Here is a 25334-nt window from a genome sequence, read left to right on the forward strand (position 1 = left end):
GAGATGTGTTGTGTCGGCGAAGTGACTACCAAAATGTCCAACGTTTAACTTGTGTATATATATATATATATATACAGAGTGTTAAAGAAAATCAGGTGTGAAAGCTGCCTCCGAAGTCTAAGGTAGGATTTAGTTTAAATAAGATGCTACTTTGGAGCGCATGTCTGCATTAAATAAAACCCGAAAACATCTCTGCAGTGTTTGTTATAACTTCAGACAACAAGAAACACGCACATAAGGATAACCCTGTTCTGTCATTGCAGTATTCATGTAGGCCTGTTAATACAGTTTATGTAATAACTACTGCAGCCACTGACTGTGTTACCCGAGGTGGAAGAAGAAGGCTACTTAGCTCTTATTGAATAATACAACAGTGTAGAAATGGTGTTTATTAAGTGTATTATCATCCAAATATAGCCTACTTACAAAACCAAAAGTATAAGCACTCATTATGCAGAATACTACTAATTATTTCATTGGATTACATTACCCCTTTAATGTTGTAGCTGGTAAAGTTAAAACTTTATTCAAATCACATTATAAAAGATACTGTTGGATGGCTTAATCATTAATAATACCCGCTTATGTATTAATTAACTATATTTTTGTATTAATATCCGAATCTGAAATATGTAGTGGAGTAGTAGTGTGAGATGTGATGGAAAAAAGCATAAAGTTCCATATATGGCAAGTACAAGTAGGCTACCTCAAGATTGTTGTTACAGTTTTTCTCGATTGCCAACACACATTTTTTTTTTTAATTGCTCAGTTTCTCAGAACACTAAACACAATTCACAACCACACACCCAAAGTGCAAAACACCTAATTTCTCCTGCTAAATTAAGAACTGCACTCAAAACTACATAAACACTTACCAAATGCAAACTTTAGCACCAAATATAACACACTTCATTCTTAATACTAGATGGTTTGACCACCCAACTACACACTGCTGAGCATAATCTAAAGCACTTCCATCTGTTATGGGCTATGTTCTGTACAGAGAGGTTTCTGCAGAGAAAGATTGCTTGAGTTTACAGAAATACAGTAAAGGAAGAAATACAAATGAGTTGTTGAAAAAAATCACATTGTATTCAAAGATAACATTGTGCAACATGCATCTCAGCACATAGCTACTATGCTTCGGATCTCTCTAAGTGTGATGCATTGTTTGCCAAAACTCAGTTTGTAACTGCTGCTTCCTGCCTCATTGAAAATCCTTAGCCTTCCACCTGCACCTCTTTCTCAGTCCTTCAGATAAACAACAAAGATATAGTGGTCGGCCAGTGTCTGTGTTGCATAAAAGTAAGTTTACCACAGTACATTGTGCAGGATGTTTGTACAGTTATAGTATGCAACATGCCAACAATTCAATTACAGTAATGAAGTAAATACGTTTCACACAACAGATATAAGCACTGATATATCATGAGAGTATTCTTCTTTGTCCACGTCCTCTCCCTCCAGCTCTACCTCTACCTCTCATTCTTCCTCCTCGCACTCTCACCCCACCTCTTCCTCCTCCTCTCACTCTCAGCCCAGCTCTTCCTCTTGCTCTTGCTTCCATGTTGGCTTCCATTGTTGCTGTAAGAAAGTACTCACCTGTGGTCTTTTTATAGTGCTAACATCCTGATTGATGAGCCAACAATGATGCTACCAGGTGTTTGGTCAGGTGGAACGTGTTTCTTGATCATTGGTCCATGTGTGAGGCATTTTGAATATCAGTGTTTTAAACCTGCTAACACGTGACTTTATGTCAGATTCCTGTGTCTTACGTGGAGAAATGTGTGCAGTGGTTTGCAAAAAGTGCCATGTTGATTTGCAAATTGTGTGAAAAGCTGAAAACGTTTTTGGAGATTTGAGCCGATGTTTTGCTCTTTGAGTGTCCGTTAAAATAATTGTGCTTCATGTATAATTGTAGTGTGTTAGCAATCGAGAACAACTATAAGTACAGCCGCCTAGTATCTTGGGTAAGTTATGTCCTCAAATATCAACTGTACATGCGATTCACTTGTTTTTATAAAGATAACAACAAGGCACTTCTTCTAATGCTATCGTCAGGCTGAGGCTACATTTAAAAATTGTTGTGTAGTTAAGATCTAATATTAGCAAAGTTGTTTCTCCATATTCTACTAATCATACAATTAAGTTTTCTGGAGTGAGCTTCAAGGGAACACAATGTGTATAACTGTTGATTACTGTTATTGGTTGCCTGGGGTGAAGGCTCAGCGTCCGAGGCCATGAATCGAGTACCCCTGCAGCAGCAGCAGAGCTGTGGGTCCTGGGAGCGGAAGGAGCGCCTGGGCACCGGAGGCTTTGGGAACGTCACAAGATGGCAAAACAAGGTACACGGTCCGCACACTTTAAACACACTGTCTGCATCATTGTCCCCATGCGAGAACATTGTCTTTGTTGCAGTGATAGAACATGATCATAAACCTGAAAAAAGGAAGTTTAAATTATGGATTATTACAGTGACTGAGCTTTTTACTAGTGAGAAAAAACGTTTTTTTTGACATGGTGACGTTTCCCAGCCGCCCATCGTTCCATAATCAAAATGAGAGCTGTGAAAAAGAAAGAAAGAAAAGAAACACAATCCTTTGACTTCATAATTAAATTCTCAATTCCAATGAGGAATAGCTCAGTGTCTCCTTGATTGAGTGTCATTTGTGAAAACTTAAGACCATATTGTTATACTGACACAACCCCTATGATTTATGGCTGACCTTCCTTACCTCCTGAACCCAGGTTGCTCCTATAATGTGAGGGCTTTGAGTTATGATGACATGAAGGAAAATGTTACCATGGAGTCAACTGTGGGCTACTACTTGAGCCTTTATTTTTTAACTTTTGTTGTTATATTGGGACCAATAAGTATGTATAATTAGCTCTAAGCAGTTCCTGTTGGCAATGTATCACTACATGTACAGTCAGTTATCATAGGATTACCTGGATACTAAAGAGAACATAAAAAACCTGATGATTCTCCGATGAAGAAGGTTCAGTAATTTAGAAGGATTTTCTTTTTCTATAATTTAAAAGGAAGCTTGTTTGCAATAGAGGAATAGGTTATAATTATATCTTCAGGAAGAATAAGTCATACTGAATCTAAAAATATGTGTGTTATGTCTGTGTTGAGATTTTACTGCAATATTATGACTCAGAGAAGTGACAAAAAAATCCCTAAACATATTGCCCTCTGCACCCCCCTCTTAACTCACTGTTTGAAAGTCTCTGCCTTAAGACAATAGAATTGCACCAAAAATGCTTGCCTGTACTCAAATCCATGTTTTTGATAACTCTTTCGTTTACATCTTGCATACCAAAAAAAAGAACTGTAAACCGAATTTGTTCAAATGGGTTGTATGACATCAGGAGGGAAGCTGTCTCTTAGTCCTACAGAAAGCTATTGTAATGATTACCATTCGAGTCACAGGGTGAGGGAATTGTAAAGTTGCATTTGCACAATATGGGAACAAGGACCTTCCTCTTCCTCTTCCTCTGTGCGTGTACTTGAGTTGTATTAGTCACACTCATTTTCAAGGCACAATTAGACCTTGCTTTGAGCCAGACAGCATCAGCATTTGAATGTAGTTATAGAAGTGATGTTGAGTCCAAACGGCAGGAAAGCATCATTTCAAATACTTTAAAATATAAAAGATTATTATACAAACGCAACAGCGTTTTTTGACTTCTCCCTGTTCGGCTGCATTCCCTGCATAATTTGGCTTCAATTACACATATGCTGTGTATAAAAGTCTAGAAATTAGCAAAAATAAGTTTGTCATGTTATTTAATTCTACTGCAATTTACAGTAAGCAAGAAGTAATCTTCAATAGTAAATTATGTATTGTTAAACGGTAAAATCACAGCGAAGCATCAATGATGGCAGAGCAGTGTTTAAGAGGAAATGAAAATGACTATAAAGGGCACTGCAAATGTGATGTCTTCACTTCCTTTATAGGGATTTTACCTTTTTCCTTCCTTAATGACAGCACTATAAGCTATTATTAGTTGATAGATGAAGTTATGGGAAGCAGGGACTTCACTTCCTTTATAAGGATTTCCCCGATGTCCTTCCTTAATGACAGTACTATAAGCTATTATTAGTTGATAGATGGATTTATGGGAAGCAGGGTGGGTGTGCTTTCCTCATTGTGATACCTGTGTTGCTCATTATTTTTGGCAAGTTGTTAAATTCAGATTGTGTTTAGTGATTTGCAGGAAAAGTTGTAGTCGTTTATGTTTTGTATTTGTCATGGTTTGTTCTCCATTCCCTCTCTTTTTATCAATTATTATTAAGAAATACATTGGCAACGACCCTACTGTTAAACTTATATCCCCTGCTATGTACCGTCTCGAATGTGTTTTATTAATGTTCTATTGGTAACTGTTTACTGAAACAATGAATACTTGTTTAAATAGAGAAAATAAAAGGCTGATATTTTCAATATAAAATGAAATATTAGTTTCTGCCCTAAATCTAAACGCACAATGAACCATAACAACTTTAACAACTGAACTATACCTACAGTATAACAATGTGTGTGTATGTGATTTCAGGACACAGAGGAACAGATTGCTATAAAGCAGTGTCGTCAGGAGCTGAGCGAGAAAAACAAAGAGAGATGGTGTCTGGAGATCCAGATCATGAAGAGGTCAGTTTCACACTTGCACACAGCCTACTAAAGGGCCTCAAAACAATAACAAAAAAAACTTCCTGTTGGATCCAATCGGTCTCTCTCTCTCTCACCCTCAAACACCATTCATGTACAGGACATTCAGCAGCTTCAACATATATTTGCAATATGTGTTATTTTCTTGGCTGATTGCCTTTATTAGATATTTTACAGTGCAGGTGAAGACGGGAAATATATATAGAGAGAGAGACAGAGTGGGAGGCAACAAAGGTTATGTGTTTTTTGTCATGACCATTAAGACACCAGACCACTCTCCAATCAGTGTTTGTGCTTTAAACAGAAATGTATATGGGACTATGTATGAACCATATAAACACAAACTTAACTACAATATTAAAGCTGTAAAATGTATTTCGTCACAGGCCATGTCCTCAGTATTTGGCAATAAAGAAACACCTGACTACTCTTCTCTTAGGTCAAGCTCAGATAATAGTCACATTTCATTTATGATTTAATAAAAATTACCAAAGGTACAATAAGTTCTCATCAGTCACTGTTTTGTATTTAAAATCAAGCAGCAGCAATTAGTTGTGCAACATGCAGCAACTTCTTTTGTTTGTTTTTTGTTTGACCGAAGCACCTTGCCTAAGTTTGTCTCTTTGGATACAAATGATCGAGGCTGATTCATCTTACTGTTTGACACATTTAACTTAGCCGTCCAAACTATTTCATGCTTTGCCTTAAAGCTCTGTTTGGCATGAGAGACAAGTGTTGGTTTGACGTGTTGTAACTCACCGCGGTACATTCCATGACACGCTCGGGGCTTATGAGTTTGACATTTGACTTTATGTACCCATCTGTTTCACAAGTTTTCTCAAAATGCAAGAAAAAGCTTAATTTGTATCCTGAAATAGTAGAAATCACTCAAGACATTAAAACATTAGGTCAGCATGGGCGTTTGGGTTATTTCGGTCGGTTGGCGGTTATTTCTGACAGGATAATGTACCACCTCCTCATTTTGCTTTGCGTTGGAGGGTTTGATTTCCCTACATGTCTGCTTTGTCTATTACCGGTCTTAGTTTGGGTGTCCGGTCACTGGAGCCGGATCATGCAGGTTTTGCTTTTATTTGTGTAGTGTGTGTGTTTTGTCATTTGCTGGTGCAAACATGATTATAAAACCATTTCTTTCCTAGTCCCAGTTTAACAAGTGTGTTGTTTTCAGACAGACATGGTCAGGACCACAACCCTTCGTGCACCCACGCTCAACTTGTGGAAAAACCACAGGGCAGGGGACACATACATGGCACCCTACCATTATATTATTACAGCTACTTAACAAAGATGTACACATGCTTATATAACAACACATCCATTTCACAATGTTTTAGTTATAATGTGTTTACAGCGCTTGTATTGCAAGACCATCTGCTGAACAACATGAACAAATAGTTTATCAGACAATCTTGTTCAGGTTCACTGTTTTATCCTACACTCTCTAACTGTTTTTGTACCCACGCCCCCAAAAATGTGTTTCATGTAAGCTGAAGAGAGGCACAACAAAGAGAGAGATTAGAGTGAGAGAAATAAAGGTTTGCAGGGGAAAGATAACATCTTACTGGTTACAACTTAACCACAGCTTATGATTCTTGTAAAAGGTATCATACATCGCCATCGTCTGCATCTGGAATCAGTTTGAGTTTGTTATCTTTATTTCTCTTTTGTTTTTTTCAAAAAGTGCCTGACCCTGTGAGTATCAGGAACACATTGTTTCAATCAAAGTTATAAAACAGCAGGAAATGTGAAAAAGACAAAAGTAACAGAGCAGGTCAAGGGAGTATTGGGATTGATGAATAAACTGATGAAAAGGTTTGCCGTTATTGCGAAAGTAAGCCGTTTTAGTTTTTAGATACAGCAAATGCCATGACATGCAAGACAAATATTATTTCTGATTGATGTCATAAGCTGAGAAAATGATGTATTGTGTTTTTTCATAAAGGTTAGTCTAGATATGGGAAATGCCTCCCAAGAGGTTTCAAGATCAATCTGAGGAGTAGATCAACACGATAGTGAGGGGGGGGGAAATATAGTGGTCTACATTTTTTTTCAAACTTTTCTCAAATCTCTTTAATGTGAAATTCTTTCAAACCTACTCAAATAACTCTCGTTTAAGCCTTACAAAGGAAGACTCTCTTACAACTCTTCAAAGAAACTGCACAATGACTGCTATGTTTATAAATATTTAACGTCTAAAATGGCAGCCCTAGGAGTTGGATTATTGCGGAAGTTTATATCTGAATAACAAATATGAAACGATAACTTCTGCTCCCACTAACTGATGTCTGCTCCTCTTTACTCTCATAGGTTGGATCATGTCAACGTTGTCGCAGCCCGAGAGGTTCCTGAGGGAATGCAGAAATTGGTGTTCACCAATGACCTGCCGCTGCTGGCAATGGAGTACTGTCAGGGAGGAGATCTTAGAAAGGTATATATCTGGGATGTGTTTGGGAATGTGTGCACACAAATGTAGTTCAGGACACTGGATAAGAGCCCTTAGTCCTTTCAAGGAGCAGGAATCGTCTGTGTTGATAATCCTTCATCCTGACTTCCTTCAATAAAATCAGACTGTGTTTGTGGAATAAAGAATACAGGCGCATCAAAATGTCCCTTTTTTTATTGGGTTTAAGATGCTCACCCATAAATGTTTTTTTAATCTGAAACAAACTAAGTGTGCAGCCTGAGGAGCTAGACTATGTTGGCACCAGGCAGCCAGCAGAGGAGGAAAATGTCAACCGTCACAAACCACAGTGTCATAAAACTTTCAAAGCATCTAAGACAGCCAAAAACGAAAAGGTTGACTCTTTAATCCCGCCTGCCACAAGTAAAACAAATCAAAGGATTTACAACAGAAGTGCTAATTTGCCAATTTGTAAAAGTACTTTTAGTTTGAATCTAAAAAAAAATTATCTAAAAAATCTAATCAACAGCCTCGTGAAAGAATGATCTATTTGTGTATTAGAGAAAGTTGATACTAGTGATCGTTTTCTGCTTGAATGTGAGCCGATCATCTACTTTATGTCTAATCCCTTCCAAACACATGCACTTGGGGCGGTGGTGGCGAAGTCCATAGGGATTTGGATTGGCAACTGGAAGGTCACCAGTTCAAGTCCCGGCAAGACCAAGTGCTACCGAGGTGTCCCTGAGCAAGGCACCGTTCCCTACACTGCTCCCCGGGCAGGAAATGGCCATTTTATAAAGAAAAGCAGAACCTTGTACAACATTAATAAAGAAGACAGACATTAATGCAATTCTTTGTATCATGTGTCGGTTTGTTCTCTCTGCAGTATCTGAACCTCCTGGATAACTGCGCTGGAATGAGAGAGGGCTCTGTTTTGATTCTGTTATGTGACATTTGTGAGTATCCTGCCGATCCCCGGCTGTAATGGGACTATAACAACATTTTCAAGCATGTGGAGATGAAAGTGAGGGATTCATTGTGAGATTGGGTGAGCTGGCAGCGTGATTAGTTTCCTGTAGTACGGACAATCATGATGTCATCAATGACCCTTAACCACCAACCTCTTAGTCACCATGGCGACACGTCACGCTCAGACGGAAGTCTACGTCAGCAATTGGCAGCTCACGCTTTGACCCAAACATGATGTAAAAATGCTCACATCAACAAGACCTTGTATACATTGTATATTACACACTGTATACACAGCGACACAGAACACATATGGGATGGATCACACAGAGTAAGAGTGTGTAGAGAGTAGAGTAATCAACACACACACACAACTCACACAGATACACACACAGAAACTCCTTCTACTGTTACCCACTGAGGACATTTCCTAATAATGAGTGATCACCTTAAAACTGTAAAGAGTGAGGGTAAAGACATAGTCATGCACATCCACACACACACTCACAGTCAGGTGCTCCAATGGTTACGAGTTCCGCTTTGTTGAACACTCTTTGCCAGCACACACGCTACTCACCCTTTGATGCGTACAATAAAGTGACATTGTGGTTTCTGCTGAGACAAAACATATTAGACATCAACTTCAGTTAGAGCACACTAATGGCTACATAATGTAAATACCGGTCTTATCATCTTATGAGCTCTATCAACCCTCATCCAACCAATTTTTTTTCTTCTTGAATTATCATTGATTATGTAAATAATTAATTTGCACATCAAACTGGTTGCGGACAATTTGCATTGTTCGTCGATGTCTAGTTCACATACTTTGTTACTTTTTTCATATGAGAGTAAGCCAGAACTCTTCAAATCATTTACAAAGCATTCACCTTGTACTCTGCATTCTCTTTTCTTCTCATTTCCTCATGACTCTTATCCCTTCTTATTCCTTCTCTCTTCAGCGTCAGCTCTTACCTACCTCCATAAGAAGAGGATCATCCACAGAGATTTGAAACCAGAAAACATTGTGCTGCAGCAGGGAGAGAAGAGAGTGAGTTAATGACCCTGTGAACCGTCTTTTTATGACAAATGCACCCTAACCACAACAGAGAGGTTTATTTTAAAGCTTTTTGTCTCAGTGTGGGTTTTGTCCAATAAGTGCAGGAAACTTGACTCTCACGTCCACATGTTTACCCTCCACAGTTAAGCACAACTTTGCTGTACTGAATATTTAATTTGGAAAACTCACTCCTTTAGATTTGCACTTCATCTCCTACCTTCCTCTACTTTGATTTTACTTGTTGCATCCCCCAGCCTGCAGTAGATCAACAACAAATTATGAATGTCATATACATGAGGCCAGACATATAAAAAGGTTATATATTCACATTTATGCAAATTGCTAAGTTTATAGAAACAGACTATACAGTATCTGTGCCAAGTTTACAGTTGAACACTTGTTTTTGTCTGGCATACACTTATCTAAGATATAGACTTTTTGTCAGTCAGATATCAACAACATATGTTTGCCAGCACAAATAAAGCTGTTTTTAATGTTTTACAGGGATTATGCTGACCTTTACGAAACAAATCAAACTCCAAGATGTAGAGCTATTCCTTTAAGTTATTAATTTGTCAATGTAGAATGAAAAAAATGCTGATTTTTTTTCTCCCCTTTATTCTTAGTTGATCCATAAGATTATTGACCTGGGCTATGCTAAAGAGCTGGACCAGAGCAGCCTGTGCACCTCATTTGTGGGAACTCTTCAGTACTTGGTAGGTAATTAAAACACATTTTCCACATGATCTTCTCACCATATGCTGGACAGTAAGCGCTGAACATGTTTTCTCTTCCCTCCTCGAGGCTCCAGAGCTCATTGAGAGACAGAAGTACACGGTCACTGTGGACTACTGGAGCTTCGGGACCCTGGTGTTTGAGTGCATCACAGGATTTAGGCCTTTCTTACCAACCTGGCAACCTGTTCCTTGGTAATACCACATTTTGAAAATGCTTTTACCTGAACTAAGTTGTTGATTTGATTTGTTTAACGTGAAGTCGTGTTTTTCAGGCTATTTCGACAGTTATGCAAGTCTAAATGCCCACATTTATCACTTTTCAACTCCTATTTTCACTCTTTTTTTTGTTGCTTTTATACCTTTCTTAAGACGGGTTATCTTTTGCAAAACAAACCTTAACAATGACGTTTATCAACAATAAGCACTGAAATGAAAATGTATTTGCTATGTGACTGGCACACAGGGACTATATAAATAAACAATGCCAAAGCAAAGAATTGCAGGATATGTGGGTTGTGCCAACGTCAATGCCCCTTGTGCCTCACTAATATAATGAATAATAGATATGAAACTCATATGGGGGGGGGGTCTGGTTACATGTGAAAATACTCCCTCAGTAGAGGTTCAGTTTCTGGCGTGTAACTTGTTGTGTTTGCAGGCTGGAATTTCCCATTATCAAAAAGCAAATAAAATGTGGGAAAAAACATTTGTATGCACAATATTCAACTCCAGAGATTTTAAGGACTTTTTTCTCATGTAATCCATCGGTATTATTTCAGGCACAACAAACTGAGGCTGAAGCAGGACAAAGATATTGTCGTCTACGAGGACCTCTTGGGGGACGTCCGTTTCTCTCAACATCTTCCTCAGCCCAACAACCTCAACAGGTGATTTTGTCAATGACAGACATGCACAAAAAAATACTAATCTGATACTCCAATTATCTCAGTCTAATATGTTGGCTGGTGTTTGGCAGTCTGTTATTAGAGAGACTGGAGAGGTGGCTACAGCTGATGTTGAAGTGGTCTCCTCAGGAGCGCGGCAAAGAGCCCGGCGCTGCACCCATGGACTGCTTCTCCCAGCTGCAGGTCGTTCTGCAGCTCAAGGTCAATTGAGTATTTCAATAATTTATTATTTTCATGTTGTCTTACTTTCATGTTTTTATTGTTCAGTTAGGCCTCAGTGGTCTGATGTTGATGATATTATATTAGTAAAAGACGGCAACATTCCTAACTTTAAATGTTATAGAATTAGCACAGATGTGCACCTTTTTTGATTTAGACAAACTCGTTTTTCACATTCTTTCTGCAATGTGTTTGGCCTTTGTCTCTTCCCTCAGCTGGTCCATGTCCTGAACATGATTTCTGCTAAAATCCTGACCTACTCTGTCTCGGAAGAAGAGACTGTGGCCGACCTGCAGCTCAGGATAGAGAAAGACGCCAGCATCCCTGCAGCCAATCAGGAGCTGCTGCTGGAAGCGGGACTAGCCTTGGAGCCTCATGGACTGGCCACACAGTGCGCCATAGATTACTCAGTAATATCAGCATCAACACAGCACATGCAATACCTTCACAAAATAATCAACAGGAAATGTAATAATGGAGTGAGTTATAGAAATATTGTTATCTTTGTCTGTAGGAGATAGATGGGCGACGGACAGACTTGCCTCTGGTCTTCCTGTTTGATCGTTCCTCTTGCAGTTATGAACCTCAATTTGCTCCTCGCACCCTTCCAGAAAACATTCGCTTTGTCCGTGAGTACACAACAATAAGCTAACCTGTTGTTATCTACAAACATGTGTTGGCTTAAACACCATGGATACATTTGCTTCAACTTTTCAATTATGTGGATACTCAAGCTACTTTTGTTGTATGTATGTATCAAACATACAGCCTATATGAGACTAAAACCTTTTTGTACTACCTTAGTAAGATGCCTTTGCTCTCATGTGACTGTGTTTCTCTCTCTCTGGTCCTTTGTCTTTGTCACAGAAAGCGACCCTAAACACGTTCTAGCTTACAGCTCTCTGAGGAGAACTTGCGGCCAGGCGTGGCACACCATCCGCTCCCTGAAGGAAGACTGGCAAAGACTGCAGCAGGGCCAGAAAGCTGCCATGTAGGGCATACGCAAATACACACACAAACTCCCACACACAACATACGCATGCATTTAATAAAACAAACACATTTCTTTGCCTCTTTCTTTCAGCATGAGCCTGCTGAGACACAACTCTTCACTTTCCAAACAGAAGAACGAGATGGTGTCCATGCACCAGAGACTCATGGCCAAGCTGGACTTCTTCACCACCAGCCTTCACATAGACATGGATAAATACCAGGAACAGACAGCAACTGGGATCGGTACTATTTAAAAATAAGCATGTTTGTACAGAGCAGGAATTTTACACTACAGCTCCCAAAACTACATTTAATCCGTCCTTTAATGTTAATTATGATTTGCCTAATTTGGTAGAAAGTGCACCTGAATGGCTAGAAGAATTTAGTTTGCCCCTGACTAATGATAGTGCTTTTATATTTGTAGCGTCAGAAAAGCTCCTTGGCGTGTGGAGGGAGATGGAGCAGACTGCTGTCAGCTGTGGTCAGGTAGAGTTGAGTGTGTTTATGTGTGTTTATGTGTGTGTGTAAGAAGTAGTCACATGTGCATTAAAGACAATAATACCCATGTGTGTGTCTAGGCCAAGGTCAGTGAACTGGAGGAGGAGATGATGCAGCTGCAGCCAGACATAGTGGATGTGCAGAGACAGCCCTGTAGGAGTGGAGAGGCCCTGGACACACTGTAAGTGCGAACCCAACTCAACTTTAAAAACTGAAGAAATGAACTGCGTTGTGATCGTTAACCCTGCTCTCTTCCTCTCTTTGTTCCTCAGGGAAGGAAAGGCCATGGAACTGTTTCGCAAACTCCGAGAGAAACCCAGAGGTTTGGATAGCATGCCTCTGTTCGCCTTTTCATAACAATCATTACAGTGTTTCCATGTGAAAATAAACATGGCTTTTTTTTTCTTTCCCCTGCTCAGACCAGAGGTGCGCAGGGGACGGTCAGGAGGTGGTGCGCCTGGTGGTGCAAGCTGTGCAGTTCTACGAGAGGAAGCTCCGAGACTTCTACACACACCTCAGGTAATAAGACACAAAACACTATATATTTTCTGAAAGTCTAAAAAGACAATGGAACAAAGATGTAGCTCAATCTGAAACTGAATGAGTTCTGAGCAGCTCTGAATGTGCAATGCATTACTGTATCTGTATGAAATGAAGCAAGATATTGTCAAAAATACTTCTTTGATGTAACGGTAATGTGAATGGTAAGTGTTAAGTACATTTGTTTGTTTTATTATGCAGTAAGACAGCAGTGTGCCGTCAGCGGGTGATGGAGCTGCTGCCAAAGGTGGAGGGGGTGGTCCAGAGGATGGCTGAGAGCGAACAAGTGCTGATGAGTCTGCAGGAGAAACGTCAGAGGGAGCTGTGGAACCTGCTCAAAGTCGCCTGTGTAAGGACACACACACACACACACACACACACACACACACACACACACACACACACACACACACACACACACACACACACACACACACACACACACACACACACACCTACTCTCACTTGGGGGATGACTGTCAATTGCCTATATTTGTATTTAATGATACGAGTAGCCACAGTGTATAACCATATAATAGCAGCATGTATAGAAAAGTTTCACGTAATTCTCAAGAAAAGTGTATTTTGTTTACATTTGTTTCATCATGTTTGGTGGACTTTTGCGATGAGACCAAAGATTATATTTAAAGTAAAAAAGTAAAAAAAAGGCTATTCTTAAGAAGATGCTTGACCTGTGTGTTTTGTACCTACATGTACTCTACTTTGATATTTAAACATACAAATGCCAGAGACAAAGGTAAGAACTTCCAGGTGCTTGATGAACTAACACAGAATACAATTCATCATCTTTTCTGTGCAGAGCAAAGTTCGCAGCCCAGTGAGTGGGAGTCCTGACGGATTACGAACCCCCTCGTCAGTTCCGCCTCTGCTCACCCCCAGACACAGTTTACAGCAGTTGTGAGTCTACACACACACACGCGCACACACACACAGACACACAGACACACCCCACACCTGGGTATAAAATGGATTTCCATTTAGGGTTTAAAAGACTCATCTTTTATGAATGTTGTTTAGGACTATTTTTTTTTCAGGTATGCCTACTACTTTAATCATGCCGTTTTCCCTGTAAGCTGATGGTCTTCTACAAACTTTAATTTAGCTTTCACACACTCCACACTGCTTCTTTTCATTAGCAGAGACTTTCAGAAAGTCACAAATGCAATTACACAGATAACCTATCATCAAAACTACGAGTACTGTCTGCATGAATCACTGTTGGTTGTGTCTGTAGAGACGAGTCTCTTGTGGAGGAGAGCAGGACATTTGAGAGTCGACTCCAGAGTCTGCTGAATGACACCATCCAGGAGTCAGAGAGCAGTATGGATGTACGTACATAATGTATCTATCTATCTACATACTCTCCCTTCTTCAGCTCTCTCACACTGAGATGCCTAGCAGATGCCTGCTGTGGTTTATGATAATTGATTATCTGCATGTACCCTTTGTTTTTGTCCTAGATGTTGAGGGAGTGGACGTGGATGAGTGGCCAGAATTTCTCCAGTGACCTCTCCTAATTTGGGTTTCATTATTTTTGCTTCCATGAGTTACTCTACTGCCCCTGTGTGGAGGAGATGTCAAACTACATCAGAATGTAGCACAAGCTGGTCTGTGAAAAATGTGAATATAGAGGAATATCTGATGAAACATATTTGCTAAATTAGATTTAGGAGTAGGTAATCCTTCTCGGTCTGACGTTGTAAAATACGGAAATGAAATGTAAAGTGCTTTAAAGCAAATCTTTCCGATTTTAATCAGAGGAACTTATTTAAGCAGGATCTTATTTATGTGCCCATTTTCCATTTTAGCACAACATTTATTTTAGTTTTGGGGTAAAAATATCCATTTAATTGGTATCATGTATCAAATAAGATGGTCCTAACAAAGCATTTAGAAAATCTCATTAAACTTGCGTCCACTTGTCACAGCATGAAGGGAGGCTTGCACGATGTACAAAGCATAACACTTAATCTCTCTATAAAAAGCTGACACACATCGAGAGACAGTTTTATCTTTATATTTAAGAGTGATAGAATTCACGAATGAGATGAAATTGAGACAGCAATATTTCTCTTCTGTTTTTGAGGCATATTCATTTCCAATTGTTTCATAATGTTTGGTGGATTTTTATTAGGAAACCACTGATTATATTTTGAAGAATTATGTTCATTCATCATGTAAAACATTTTATATTCTAAAAATATCCCTTGACCTGTGTGTTACATACCTAAATGTCAATATTTTTGCATTTCTCATTGGACCAATATTGTTCTTGCAAATGTTATTTTATTAATGAAAAGTTTTTTGTCATCTATTGAATCTCATAGGGAGGGTGTGTTCAAAATAACAGCAGCAGTCCAGTATCAATAATGTATCTAGTATGCAATAAGTGTTTTGAGGCTTTTTATGTTAAATTCATGTTGAAACTGGTTCTCTCTTTGCTTGGTGCAATAGGGTGAAAACAAAGCACATGCAAAAGTAGAATCCAATTTATGAACTGTTGCAAACCTGTGAAAATGGCTTTAAAACTAAGTACATTTTAATGAACGTTAACAGGGTATTCTAGATATCATTCTAACTATTCGAGGTATTATTGTGTATAGATTCCACAAAGTGATGATAATGGTTACACATTCTATCATAAGTGTCGGTGATATCTTGCCTTTCTTTGAACACGCGCTGTGCTGTTAAGATTTTTAAAATGTAGAATTACACAATCTGACCATTACATCATTATGTACAACAACAGTGATGTTGTAACTTGAATACAGTATTTTACTGTACTGTAAGTGTTGTTTACTTAAAACAAATAAACAGCCCTCAAAATCATAGTGTTTAACATTGTTTATTCCATTAATTCAATAAAACCAGTTTGAGGTCCTAACTGTGGACTAACTCTCCTGTACAAAGCACAGCACAATGAAATGTCGTGGTAAGGGTTTAGTAGGTACAGGACACAAAACGAGACAGGATAAAAGAGTCTCACATTTCTGTTGGCCTTTTTACCAAACAGAACCTGAAAATAGATATTTAGGCAACTGAAGGTTCACAGTTTAAAACTGTTACTGAGGTCAATTGGTGGAATAAGTCAGTCCACTCACTCTGAGGATCTGCTACTATGTTGTATTTCCTGGATTTTCTCTCCAGCTTTTATTGCATCCGTTTACAGTCACCGTACTTGTCAACCTGACAATGAAAAGACAAAAAAACTTCTCCTCAGCCTTGAAAGCATGCAAATAACCAAAATATACCAAAACAAGCATCATCTAATAAACGTACTAATGGGCTAAAACAAGCTGACCACACAGTAAAATAAGAAAGTGCTTCAAATGTGAGAAATAAGACACTCAGGAAGAAAAGGATATGTTTAAGACGCAAATGCTCTATTAATAGTGCACTTTGTCTGGTAATAATCAGCCAATTATTTAGAGAATGGGGCGTTCACATTAATTTCTGTTTGTCCTTCTGATGTATTTTGATAAGTTATGCTCAAAGGTTGGTTGTGGGAGCTGTAAAGGGTGTAATAATCAAAAGTAATCAACACGAAACAATGCTTGATTCTTTATAAACCACAGTACCGGAGGTCTTGGAGGCTACTCTGGGATAAGGCCAACAAACGTGTGTTTCTGTGTGCATAAGTGTGTGTCTCAGTGGGAAGATGTGTTCACAAGTTGCTGGTTTCACTTTTGGGCTCTTTATTCTTTTCTTGTGTTGTTTTCCTCTTTTTTTGTCTGTCCTCCTGCTGTCTCTTTATGCCTCCAGCTCGAAGCCCAAGCCGATTTTGTGGCCACCTCCGTTCACGTTCTTCCCATCAATCAGGCCTGAGAGGGTGAGCTTCACTCCTGAGGTAAGAAAGTCAGAATATGTATCAAGAAGCCATGACTAAGTTGTATTGGATTGTTGTAACAGAAAGAAAATCAGCTAACCTGGCCTGAGGGTTTGTGTGTATCCAACTCCAACAAGGCAGGCGTTGTTAACTTTGGCCTGTGAGGAGAAACAAAACATGAGGGATAATCATGAACACAGCAATAAGAGAGTAGACAGATTGGACTGTTGGATGGATAATCATGATCACTGGTGCACACATTCCTGAAAATGAATGATAATAATTGGTGAGCTCATATCTTTCCATTATCAAATTTCACTATATCAAGTATTTCAGTTCATCACTAAATACCTGCAAAGCTAAAGACATTTCTATCAGCCTCAGCTAAGTTTAGTGCCAAATGTTAGCATGCTAATATGCTTAACTAAGACGATAAAAACATAGTCAAATATACTTGCTAAACATCAGCATTTTAACATTGTGTGCATTTAGCTCAAAGAACAGAGTTGCTAGTGTGGCTGCATACTCTTTGTTGTTTATTTTGTTCTTCTATTCTCTCAAATTGAAATATATAATTCCTTATGAGTGAGTTGTACTGAGGAACAAGTATCACATCACCGACGGGTGAAAAATAGTGTTCAGGGGTGTTCAGGTAACACTTAAAGACTTTGTTATGGAACGCAAAGCAGAGTAGGGGGCTAGTACACCCTCCTGAGGGTCCGATTGTGGATGTCATGCGAGCATAACATGGTGAAAACAGTCTAAATTAACAATCGGGATGGAAATGTTCGGATTTCCAAAGGGAGGTTCTGTGAATAAATAAAAAAATCAAGAACCGAAATAATTGAACTATTCATATCTTAGACTGCACTGTAACTTTTATCTTTTAATGTTTATTTTATTAGCTTTTCTTTTTAATGACTGATTTTAAATGCCATTTTCTTAATGTCTTTCATTTTTTGTTTTTCTTCTAATGTTTCTTTTATTATCTTTTACTGTTTTTAAATGCCTTTATCTGAATGTCTTTCATTTTTGTAAAGCACCTTGAATTGCCTGGTGCTGAAAGGTGCTATATAAATAAACTTGCCTTGCCTTGCCTTATGAGCTGCAGTCATTGTCACTGCTAAATCTGTCTTATCATTATAGAATCGTCAGTTCTTACAGAGAGGGAGGTATCCTTATCCAGCTGGTATTTGGCTCCAATTCCAAAGCGTGTGTTGTTGCTGCCAGCTGTCCAGGCCAGTTGTACAGCCGTCTCCAAGTTGCTGTTCACCTTTTGGTAGATGGAGCCACCGAATTCTGTGCCGTCATTACTGAAATACAAAAATTAATTGTTGGAGATAAGCAGGAGTGGAAATGAGTCGAAACTTCATGTTTCATCCTGGGGAAATGCTTCCTCTCATTACGGCCATCATCCAATATATCACTTCCTTTTCCTCTTTTTCACTTTACAGTGATATAGGGACTCACACGCTGGTGTGAAGCTGGAAGTCCCCGGCCTTGTATCCGAGAGCAAAGTTGTTCTGGGTCAGGTTAGATTTGGCTGTGTCAAAGGCCAACTGGTAACCCGCCAGCCAGCCCTCAAAGCCCAGCACAGCAGCAGCGTGGACGGTGGGACCGGCCATGTCGAAGTCCAGGTCGCAGCCAACGTTTACGAACTCACGCTTGTAGCCGGTCTTCAGTTTGGCACTCTTCTTGCTACAAGGAATAACAAGGAGAGACAATTGTGACAGTCATTAAGAAGTTAGTATTATGTTGATAGTACACCCATGTATTCATTTAAGAACTGTTTACACTGTATAGTCAATTATTTTGAAGATTTTGGAGCTATACTTGGCGTGAGCACAATTGCTCTTACCCGGTGTTGGGCACAAATGATGCGTCCAGACCGAGCTTCAAGCCCTTAGCCAGCTACAGACAAACAGAAACAGACCATGAGCTTATATTCTAACTGAAAGTTAATGTATTGATGTTATGAAAATTGTTTGAGATTACTAATATGCAATCACCTGGTCCTCCATGGTGATTTCTGTGGTCAGAGTGTTGTCTGTGTTCCATTTCTGGTTGAAGTTGAGGCCCAGGTCGCTCACTTTGTACTTGGTCTCCAGGTGGCCTCCTGACTTCCCTGTGTCGGTGTTGTTGGAGCCAGAGGTGGCAAATTCCTGCAGGACAAAGAGGTACGAAGTGATGAAGGGGGGGGATGGAGGCAGAAAGGCACATAAGAGCTCAACTACAGACACGAGTGGCAGAAAGGGAGAGAAAAAATACACAAAGAAAGAAGAAGAAAAGACAAAGGCGAGGTAAACAATTGTTCTCTGCTCTTCCTCTGCCACACAATCCCTCTCAGGTTTGTATGTCCAGTTATTTATCGGAGGATCTACACCTTTAAGATGGAGAAATTAGGTGGAATATTAAAATATAGGCAGGACTGTGAGGGAGAGGCTGGTTGTGTTAATTACACGGTGCAGCAGTTTGATTAGGGTGTGGCTCGGACGAGCTACCGCTGCAAAGACACATTAAGCACAAAGCCAGCACACAAACACATCACTGGTATAACTGGCTTATCCCGAGGTGCACCTGTGATTAAATATTATTTATGCACACAAACACTCTCTTACCATCTGACAGGAACATCCAAAGAAGAAGCAGAAAGAAGAGAAAGGAGAGAGTTAGGGGAAATCCACACAGAATGAACATGCTCTTTGGGGAAATAAATGAAAAGCAGAGAAATAGAAAGCAGAACCCTATGAGATTAGTCAGAGCGAATGCATTTATAATGTTTTTTATGGAAAATTCTGTGTGCAAGTGTACATTATGGTTTTTCCATGGCAACAGGTTTATAACAACACAGACACACAACATGTCTGGAGCAAAACACTTTTCTCAAATGGAGAATTGTTTTCCCCATCATGATACAACATGATAAGTAGCTTGAGGCAAAAGAGTATTGGTGTCAGTAAGGTGCCAAGCAGACAGAGTTAATCTGCTGATTGTGTAAATTACACTGAGTACATGTCAGGCAGCAAACACACTGACATGGAGTGCTGCATGGCAGTGAGAGAGAGGCATTAACACAGAAAACAGTAGTACTTACAACACCACTCTGGGACTTGGTCTTAACATCCAGCTTCAGAATTCCATATCCTGGGAAAGAAAGGAAATTAGAAAAAAAAGAAAGCCTGGGAAAATAACACACATCCTTTTACTGCACAGCAAGGCACTAAAACAGCTGCAGTTAAAATAAACAGAGTGCATTCAAAGAGCAAAGTGTTCTAACGTCAATCCTGTTTCAGAACAGCTTCATCCAAAACTGTTCGAAATATAAAGCAACATCGTATGAATAGTATTTAAATACATTAAGACAAATTGTATAGTTACCAAAGCCCTTGTTGAGGATGTCTTTGGCAGATTTCCCCAAGTCGGCGTATGAAGGAGGGACGGCCATTGTTCCTGAGGAAACAGACATTTAAAAAAACACATCATTCAGTATACACACTTTACTGCATCAAACTCTCTGAATGCATAATTAAAGGGATACTCCAGCAATTGAGTAATACGCTTCCAAATTGTAGTGATCAATGGTCTAAAATGGATGATGCATAATGCAACTCAATAGTGTGTTTTCATTCCATACTGAGTAGATGCCCACATCCTTAAGAGTTTGTAAAATGGTACTACCCATAACTTTTACGTAAAATTGTTGGAATGCCCCTTCAAATCAAAATGCTAGAACAAATGCTACAAATATATACAAGCTGAACCTATATAGCTACTTTGCGTTAGATGAGATATTTAACTCAGAGAGCACTAATAAGGGCTTAGGTTCACTATATTAGCCTGCACACAAAGCATCAAAAAAATCATTTCTACCAATTATTTACTTGCCAACAAACATCAGTATACATATTTGTTATTTGGGATGACCTCACCATCTGGAGGGGACCCGTTTGTGCTTCTCTCCTCCCCCTATTTCTTCCATATGACCCCCATTGATTGCCTGGCAACAGCCCATTAGCAAGCAGCACATCTTGGCTCACGTAGCCATCAAACATGGTCCTTTTTCAGCAAGACTTACTACTGTGTTTCACCATCAATAGCATCTAGGCTGTGATATGCGTGTGAAGGAGGACATACATATGTATGATGTGGACAGAGATACTATGCAAGCTAATGCAGTCAAGCTAGCCTAAGCAGTAGCAGGTTTGGTTAGTCAGCAACTACGAGTCCTGCACACTACTGCACTGCACCGGCTTCAGGCAGTCGTGTGTGTGTGTGTGTGTGTGTGTGTGTGTGTGTGTGTGTGTGTGTGTGTGTGTGTGTGTGTGTGTGTGTGTGTGTGTGTGTGTGTGTGTGTGTGTGTGTGTGTGTGTGTGTGTGTGTGTGTGTGTGTGTGTGTGTGTGTGTGTGTGTGTGTGTGTGTGTGTGTGTGTGTGTGTGTGTGTGTGTGTGTGTGTGTGTGTGTGTGTGAGAGAGAGAGAGAGAGAGTGAGAGAGAGAGTGAGAGAGAGAGTGACAAGGTGACTTTGCAGGGACATTTGTTCTACACTCCCTAGGCTGGTTTAATATTTTACCAGTGACTTGCCTTCCTTTCTTTGCCTTTGTCCTGCTGCTCCCTCCAATATAAATCTCACCTACAGTATGACATCTTTTGTGAAGAGAAATAGAGACTTTGGAGATCCTTATAAGCTAATGACTCAATGAGCCGGTGCATGTTTGGTTGCAACCAAAAACTGTGGAATTGAAAAAGATTTCACAGATTGCAAGTCGAGGTTAATGTCGCTGCAGCCAAAGCTCAATCCAGGGACCCTGACCATGCGTCATCTGTTTTACACACCCCCACTCACCATTTCCCTTGGGTGCGTGGTGCACACATGTCCCACAGTGGTCTTTGTTCTCCACCAGCTTGACTTGTTCCGTCTTGTGCTGCACCTCACTCCCATCGCCTTTCTCTGCCATGTCTCTTTAAAGGAAGGAAGTGCAAGGAGGGACGATAGAAACATTGGCAGTCTGGCCCTTTTTCAACAGCACCAATACACAATATATGGGTTTGTCTGCAGCTGCTATACATATCAGCATGCTTCTTTAGCATGCAGTCAGATCTTAGACGTTGCCTTACTATGCAGAGAACTAGCCTTCTATTGGATTATATTGAACAGTATTTGCAAAGGCCAGCAGTTGATGAACACATGTACTTTGTGCACAGCCTTTGAACATGATAAAGCCTGTGTAGAGCCTGGCATTTTTATCTGGCAAAGAATACCGATTGTGCATGAAGGGTACAAAATGATGATCTGGTGAAATATGCTGCTTACAAGGGCATAGAAAACAAAGCACACCAGTCAGGTGCCTGTCCACAAGCATTACATCAACAGTGCTGTGATGCTACTTCATGACACAGTGACGCTCACCTCTTACATGTCACCAAAAGATTAGCTGAGTACATGTACAGTAATCTCTCTCCAAATGTGTCTTCTTCAGATTCAGAGGAACATAACATATAAACGACTACAAAACAATAAGTCAGTGACCTACATCCCTATTTATTATATTTATATAACTGACATTTTTGCCACAGAGGACAAACACAACATATTATAATAGTTTAGGTTGAAACTTGTTAGCTTGTTATTGAGCACTTCAACAGTCATTTAGAATATGTTTTCTAACAAACAATAATTGTTATGGTCTAATTATACTCTTTTAGCTCAGTTTTGTTCGCTACCATTTACAAATGTAGCTAAATTACCATGACATTACCTTTTTCCAATCAAGTCCAAAACACTTCAAACCTAACCAACAAACAAAGACCACACATACAGAAATCTCTCTCTATGAAAATAGCAAATATAATTGGTCTTGTTGGTCTTATGGTTTCAACCCCTTACTCAACAAGAAATTGACCTTTAAGATTTTTTTTGGACCTTTAAGATCTCAATATTTCTCCCACACAGAATCCTGAGCATAAATCAAAGTATGTGTCATGAAGTCTTGTATGTCTCAGAGTTGCTCTGCATTTCTCAAATGGTAAGCAAATGTTTGCCAGCTGACCTGCTTTTTGCTGACCCGTGCATGTCCTGACCGTCTTTGTCTCCCAACATACACTGCTTATCGACCCTATCCCCCCTCTCCCCCAACAACACACAGTCCATTTTGGACCCTTTCCCTCCTGGCCTTCTTTCCTCAGTCTCGTCAAGCAGCTCTAAATATAGCCCAGGTGAACCTAACACATGTGACTAGGCTTTCAGCAAGTGTCCTTCTCCAGGTTCAATGTTTTAAATCCCCATTGAATACTAATTGAGTTGTCTGCATAGACACTTTATTTATACATCATAATTCCTGTTACCCGTCGTAACACTTTCATTAGCTGCAGCCTTGACTGAGCTCAAAGGTAAAAATGACACTCATAAACAACAGATGTATGTGAAGGGAAAACAGAGACTACACAAACAACAAGATGGTGGTTGTGTAGTGTTCAATAATCAAATAGAGACCAAAAATATATTAGAAACAAAACAAATGTCCTTTTTTTTCAATTAGCAATTTTCCAATGCTGGTCTTAATTGTAAAACACTGTTTAATATGAAAGCGGCTTGATGTAAAAACACATAGAAGCCTGATCCAAAAAATGAGGAACACCTGTAATATATTGTATAGTTTCAAATTAGCTCCAGCACATTGTCTCACTTGCTAAACATTTATTTATGAGCATACAATAATTGTTCATGCTACTCACCTGTCTTATTAAATAGTGTTTTTCTGCAGAGTATGACATATACAAAGCAAATAAGTGTTATCAGAATAAAAGTAACCGTAGTTAATTCCTCTGTCAAACTGCAAACTGATATTTCGATTCAGGGTCCATAAAATAATTTTAAAGGTAAAGCCATTGTGTTTAATGTTTTTCTTTATACATTTCTAACCAATCAAGATAATCGGTGTAGTTATCCTATATATTATCTGTCGTACTAGCAATAGCTTTGAAATGTATTAAATCATTTAAATAATGGAAAGAGTTTAGCAGTTGTAAACACCATGAAGATTGCCCCCCTAGCTAAAGAGCAGATAATGAATAAAATAGACTACAAACTTGAGTAAACAGGCAGTTACCCAACTGAACCCTCGGATAAGGTGAGGTGTGTGTGCCATGTAAGGGAGGAATGTAAGGGTGTGACATGGGTTCAAGTGAAGTCAAGTTACACTAACAATTTATAGCTTAAATGTTAAGAGCATGAGGTATGAGTTTCTTACATAGTTTGATATGATATGCATCCAGAGGTTTTCCTTCCTTGTAATGACGATAGTTAAGTTTGATGTGCAAGCACCTGTTTACCAGTGGGCTGCAGCATCCTGTATAAGAAGTAGTGAGTGTTTTCCGTTCTGAGGCAGTCTGGCCCAGGCCTGATATCACACCTACAGTATGGGCAATGTTCTATAACATATTCTATAAAATAATATATTACATTCCCACAATGTCCCCAAATATATAGATATATTTAACTGTTAAACTGTTTTTCTCCAAGCTGTCCATGATGTTTAATTTGCCTTATGAATACGCATTGTTGGTCACTGCCACACTGCGTCTTTGAGTGCAATGACATAAGAGTAAAGGTGGCTAATGCTAAATTATGGAAGTCCTTGCTCTGTAGCTGTTCATGGACCTTGTGCTTCTTGACAGACTGACAGATAAGAAACTTCCCTTCGCCTGTCCCATAAGAGAACGAGTATTCTTATTTTCCAGATATGTCCTCTGCTGGTTGCCATTGTTCGTGCGTCCATAAAACGAGAGTATTGCTAATGGGCAACCACCGAAGGCTAACGTTTTACACCAAAAAAGCTTGTTTTCAGATGTTCTATCCTAAATATTGCTTGGCCATAGCAAAAATATGCTACTTTATAGTATTGACAGAAAATAATATCCCCGCAAACCTCCCTTCCTCCCATGTGTCGTTTTGTGTCCCCTATCTGTAACATAGGACGACATTTAGTTATACTCCTTTTTTATGGTTCTTTATTACAGTTTACATATGCCACGGCACTTACAGGCCTGAACTGGCTTTAACACCCTCGCATACCCGCTGCAGCTGCTACAGCACACCCTTCAAATCTCACTGACAGTCAAACCACAATTGTCAACAGTTGATTGTCATGATGGAAACATCGATATAAGACTTTTTTCTAAAATAACAATTTGCTATAGTCAGTTGTTTCTTACCTTTCTGTATGGGGCGGGAAGTGCAGAGTTTAACGGTGCTGTAGGGTGCAGCGGGGCAAAGTGAAGGAGAAAGCAGGGAGAACACACTGGGCAGGCGCGAGGCAGACCTCCAGCCGGGGGCGGGGCTGTTGTGTAATGACATTGAGCAGAAATAACTTGTTAAATAGTATTCTACTCGTAAACACTTACACATGTACACTGGGTTCAGTCTTTAAGTTGCTCATTGCAGCTCATGGTCTTTTATTTGGGATCTACTGGTC

General features: G+C 39.5%; 2 protein-coding genes across 6 annotated transcripts; one reads left to right on the top strand and one right to left on the bottom strand.

Moving 5' to 3' along the window:
- On the top strand, positions 1-15866 carry ikbkb (inhibitor of nuclear factor kappa B kinase subunit beta). Of its 4 annotated transcripts, XM_034090829.2 has the most exons (23): positions 1-122; positions 1922-1970; positions 2224-2345; positions 4564-4658; positions 7002-7122; positions 7982-8051; positions 9027-9115; positions 9751-9840; positions 9929-10053; positions 10641-10748; positions 10838-10967; positions 11201-11395; positions 11500-11614; positions 11853-11976; positions 12070-12221; positions 12403-12464; positions 12557-12657; positions 12749-12798; positions 12896-12995; positions 13218-13365; positions 13837-13934; positions 14272-14365; positions 14498-15866. In XM_034090829.2, the coding sequence occupies exons 3-23, from the start codon at positions 2241-2243 to the stop codon at positions 14552-14554; spliced, it is 2229 nt and encodes a 742-aa protein (XP_033946720.1). In that variant the 5' UTR covers positions 1-122; positions 1922-1970; positions 2224-2240; the 3' UTR covers positions 14555-15866. The 4 variants fall into 4 exon arrangements, with proteins under 4 accessions (XP_033946720.1, XP_033946718.1, XP_033946719.1 ...); XM_034090827.2 differs by lacking the exon at positions 1922-1970; XM_034090828.2 differs by lacking the exon at positions 1-122 and having other exon boundaries at positions 129-1970.
- Positions 15867-25185, bottom strand: vdac3 (voltage-dependent anion channel 3). Of its 2 annotated transcripts, XM_071204357.1 has the most exons (10): positions 25075-25176; positions 21707-21820; positions 20242-20313; positions 19958-20007; positions 18873-19025; positions 18722-18774; positions 18334-18561; positions 18026-18176; positions 16964-17021; positions 15867-16879 (listed from the first exon to the last, which is right to left on the bottom strand). In XM_071204357.1, the coding sequence occupies exons 2-10, from the start codon at positions 21816-21818 to the stop codon at positions 16788-16790; spliced, it is 969 nt and encodes a 322-aa protein (XP_071060458.1). In that variant the 5' UTR covers positions 21819-21820; positions 25075-25176; the 3' UTR covers positions 15867-16787. The 2 variants fall into 2 exon arrangements, with proteins under 2 accessions (XP_071060458.1, XP_033946729.2); XM_034090838.2 differs by lacking the exon at positions 15867-16879 and having other exon boundaries at positions 16959-17021; positions 21707-21822; positions 25075-25185.
- Positions 25186-25334: the final 149 nt, after the last annotated feature.

This window comes from Pseudochaenichthys georgianus, chromosome 9, assembly GCF_902827115.2.
Source record: "Pseudochaenichthys georgianus chromosome 9, fPseGeo1.2, whole genome shotgun sequence".
Lineage (NCBI taxonomy): Eukaryota > Metazoa > Chordata > Actinopteri > Perciformes > Channichthyidae > Pseudochaenichthys > Pseudochaenichthys georgianus.

Bases quoted from the DNA above. Each gene is read 5' to 3' on its own strand.
- ikbkb (XM_034090829.2), top strand. From the start codon at position 2,241: ATGAATCGAGTACCCCTGCAGCAGCAGCAGAGCTGTGGGTCCTGGGAG. The intron at 8,052-9,026 runs GTGAGTATCCTG...TTCTCTCTTCAG, and splicing joins GATTCTGTTATGTGACATTT to CGTCAGCTCTTACCTACCTC. The intron at 10,054-10,640 runs GTAATACCACAT...GTATTATTTCAG, and splicing joins ACCTGGCAACCTGTTCCTTG to GCACAACAAACTGAGGCTGA.
- vdac3 (XM_071204357.1), bottom strand. From the start codon at position 21,818: ATGGCAGAGAAAGGCGATGGGAGTGAGGTGCAGCACAAGACGGAACAA. The intron at 19,026-19,957 runs GTAAGTACTACT...TTTGTCCTGCAG, and splicing joins CCAAGTCCCAGAGTGGTGTT to GAATTTGCCACCTCTGGCTC. The intron at 18,562-18,721 runs GTAAGAGCAATT...TATTCCTTGTAG, and splicing joins TCATTTGTGCCCAACACCGG to CAAGAAGAGTGCCAAACTGA.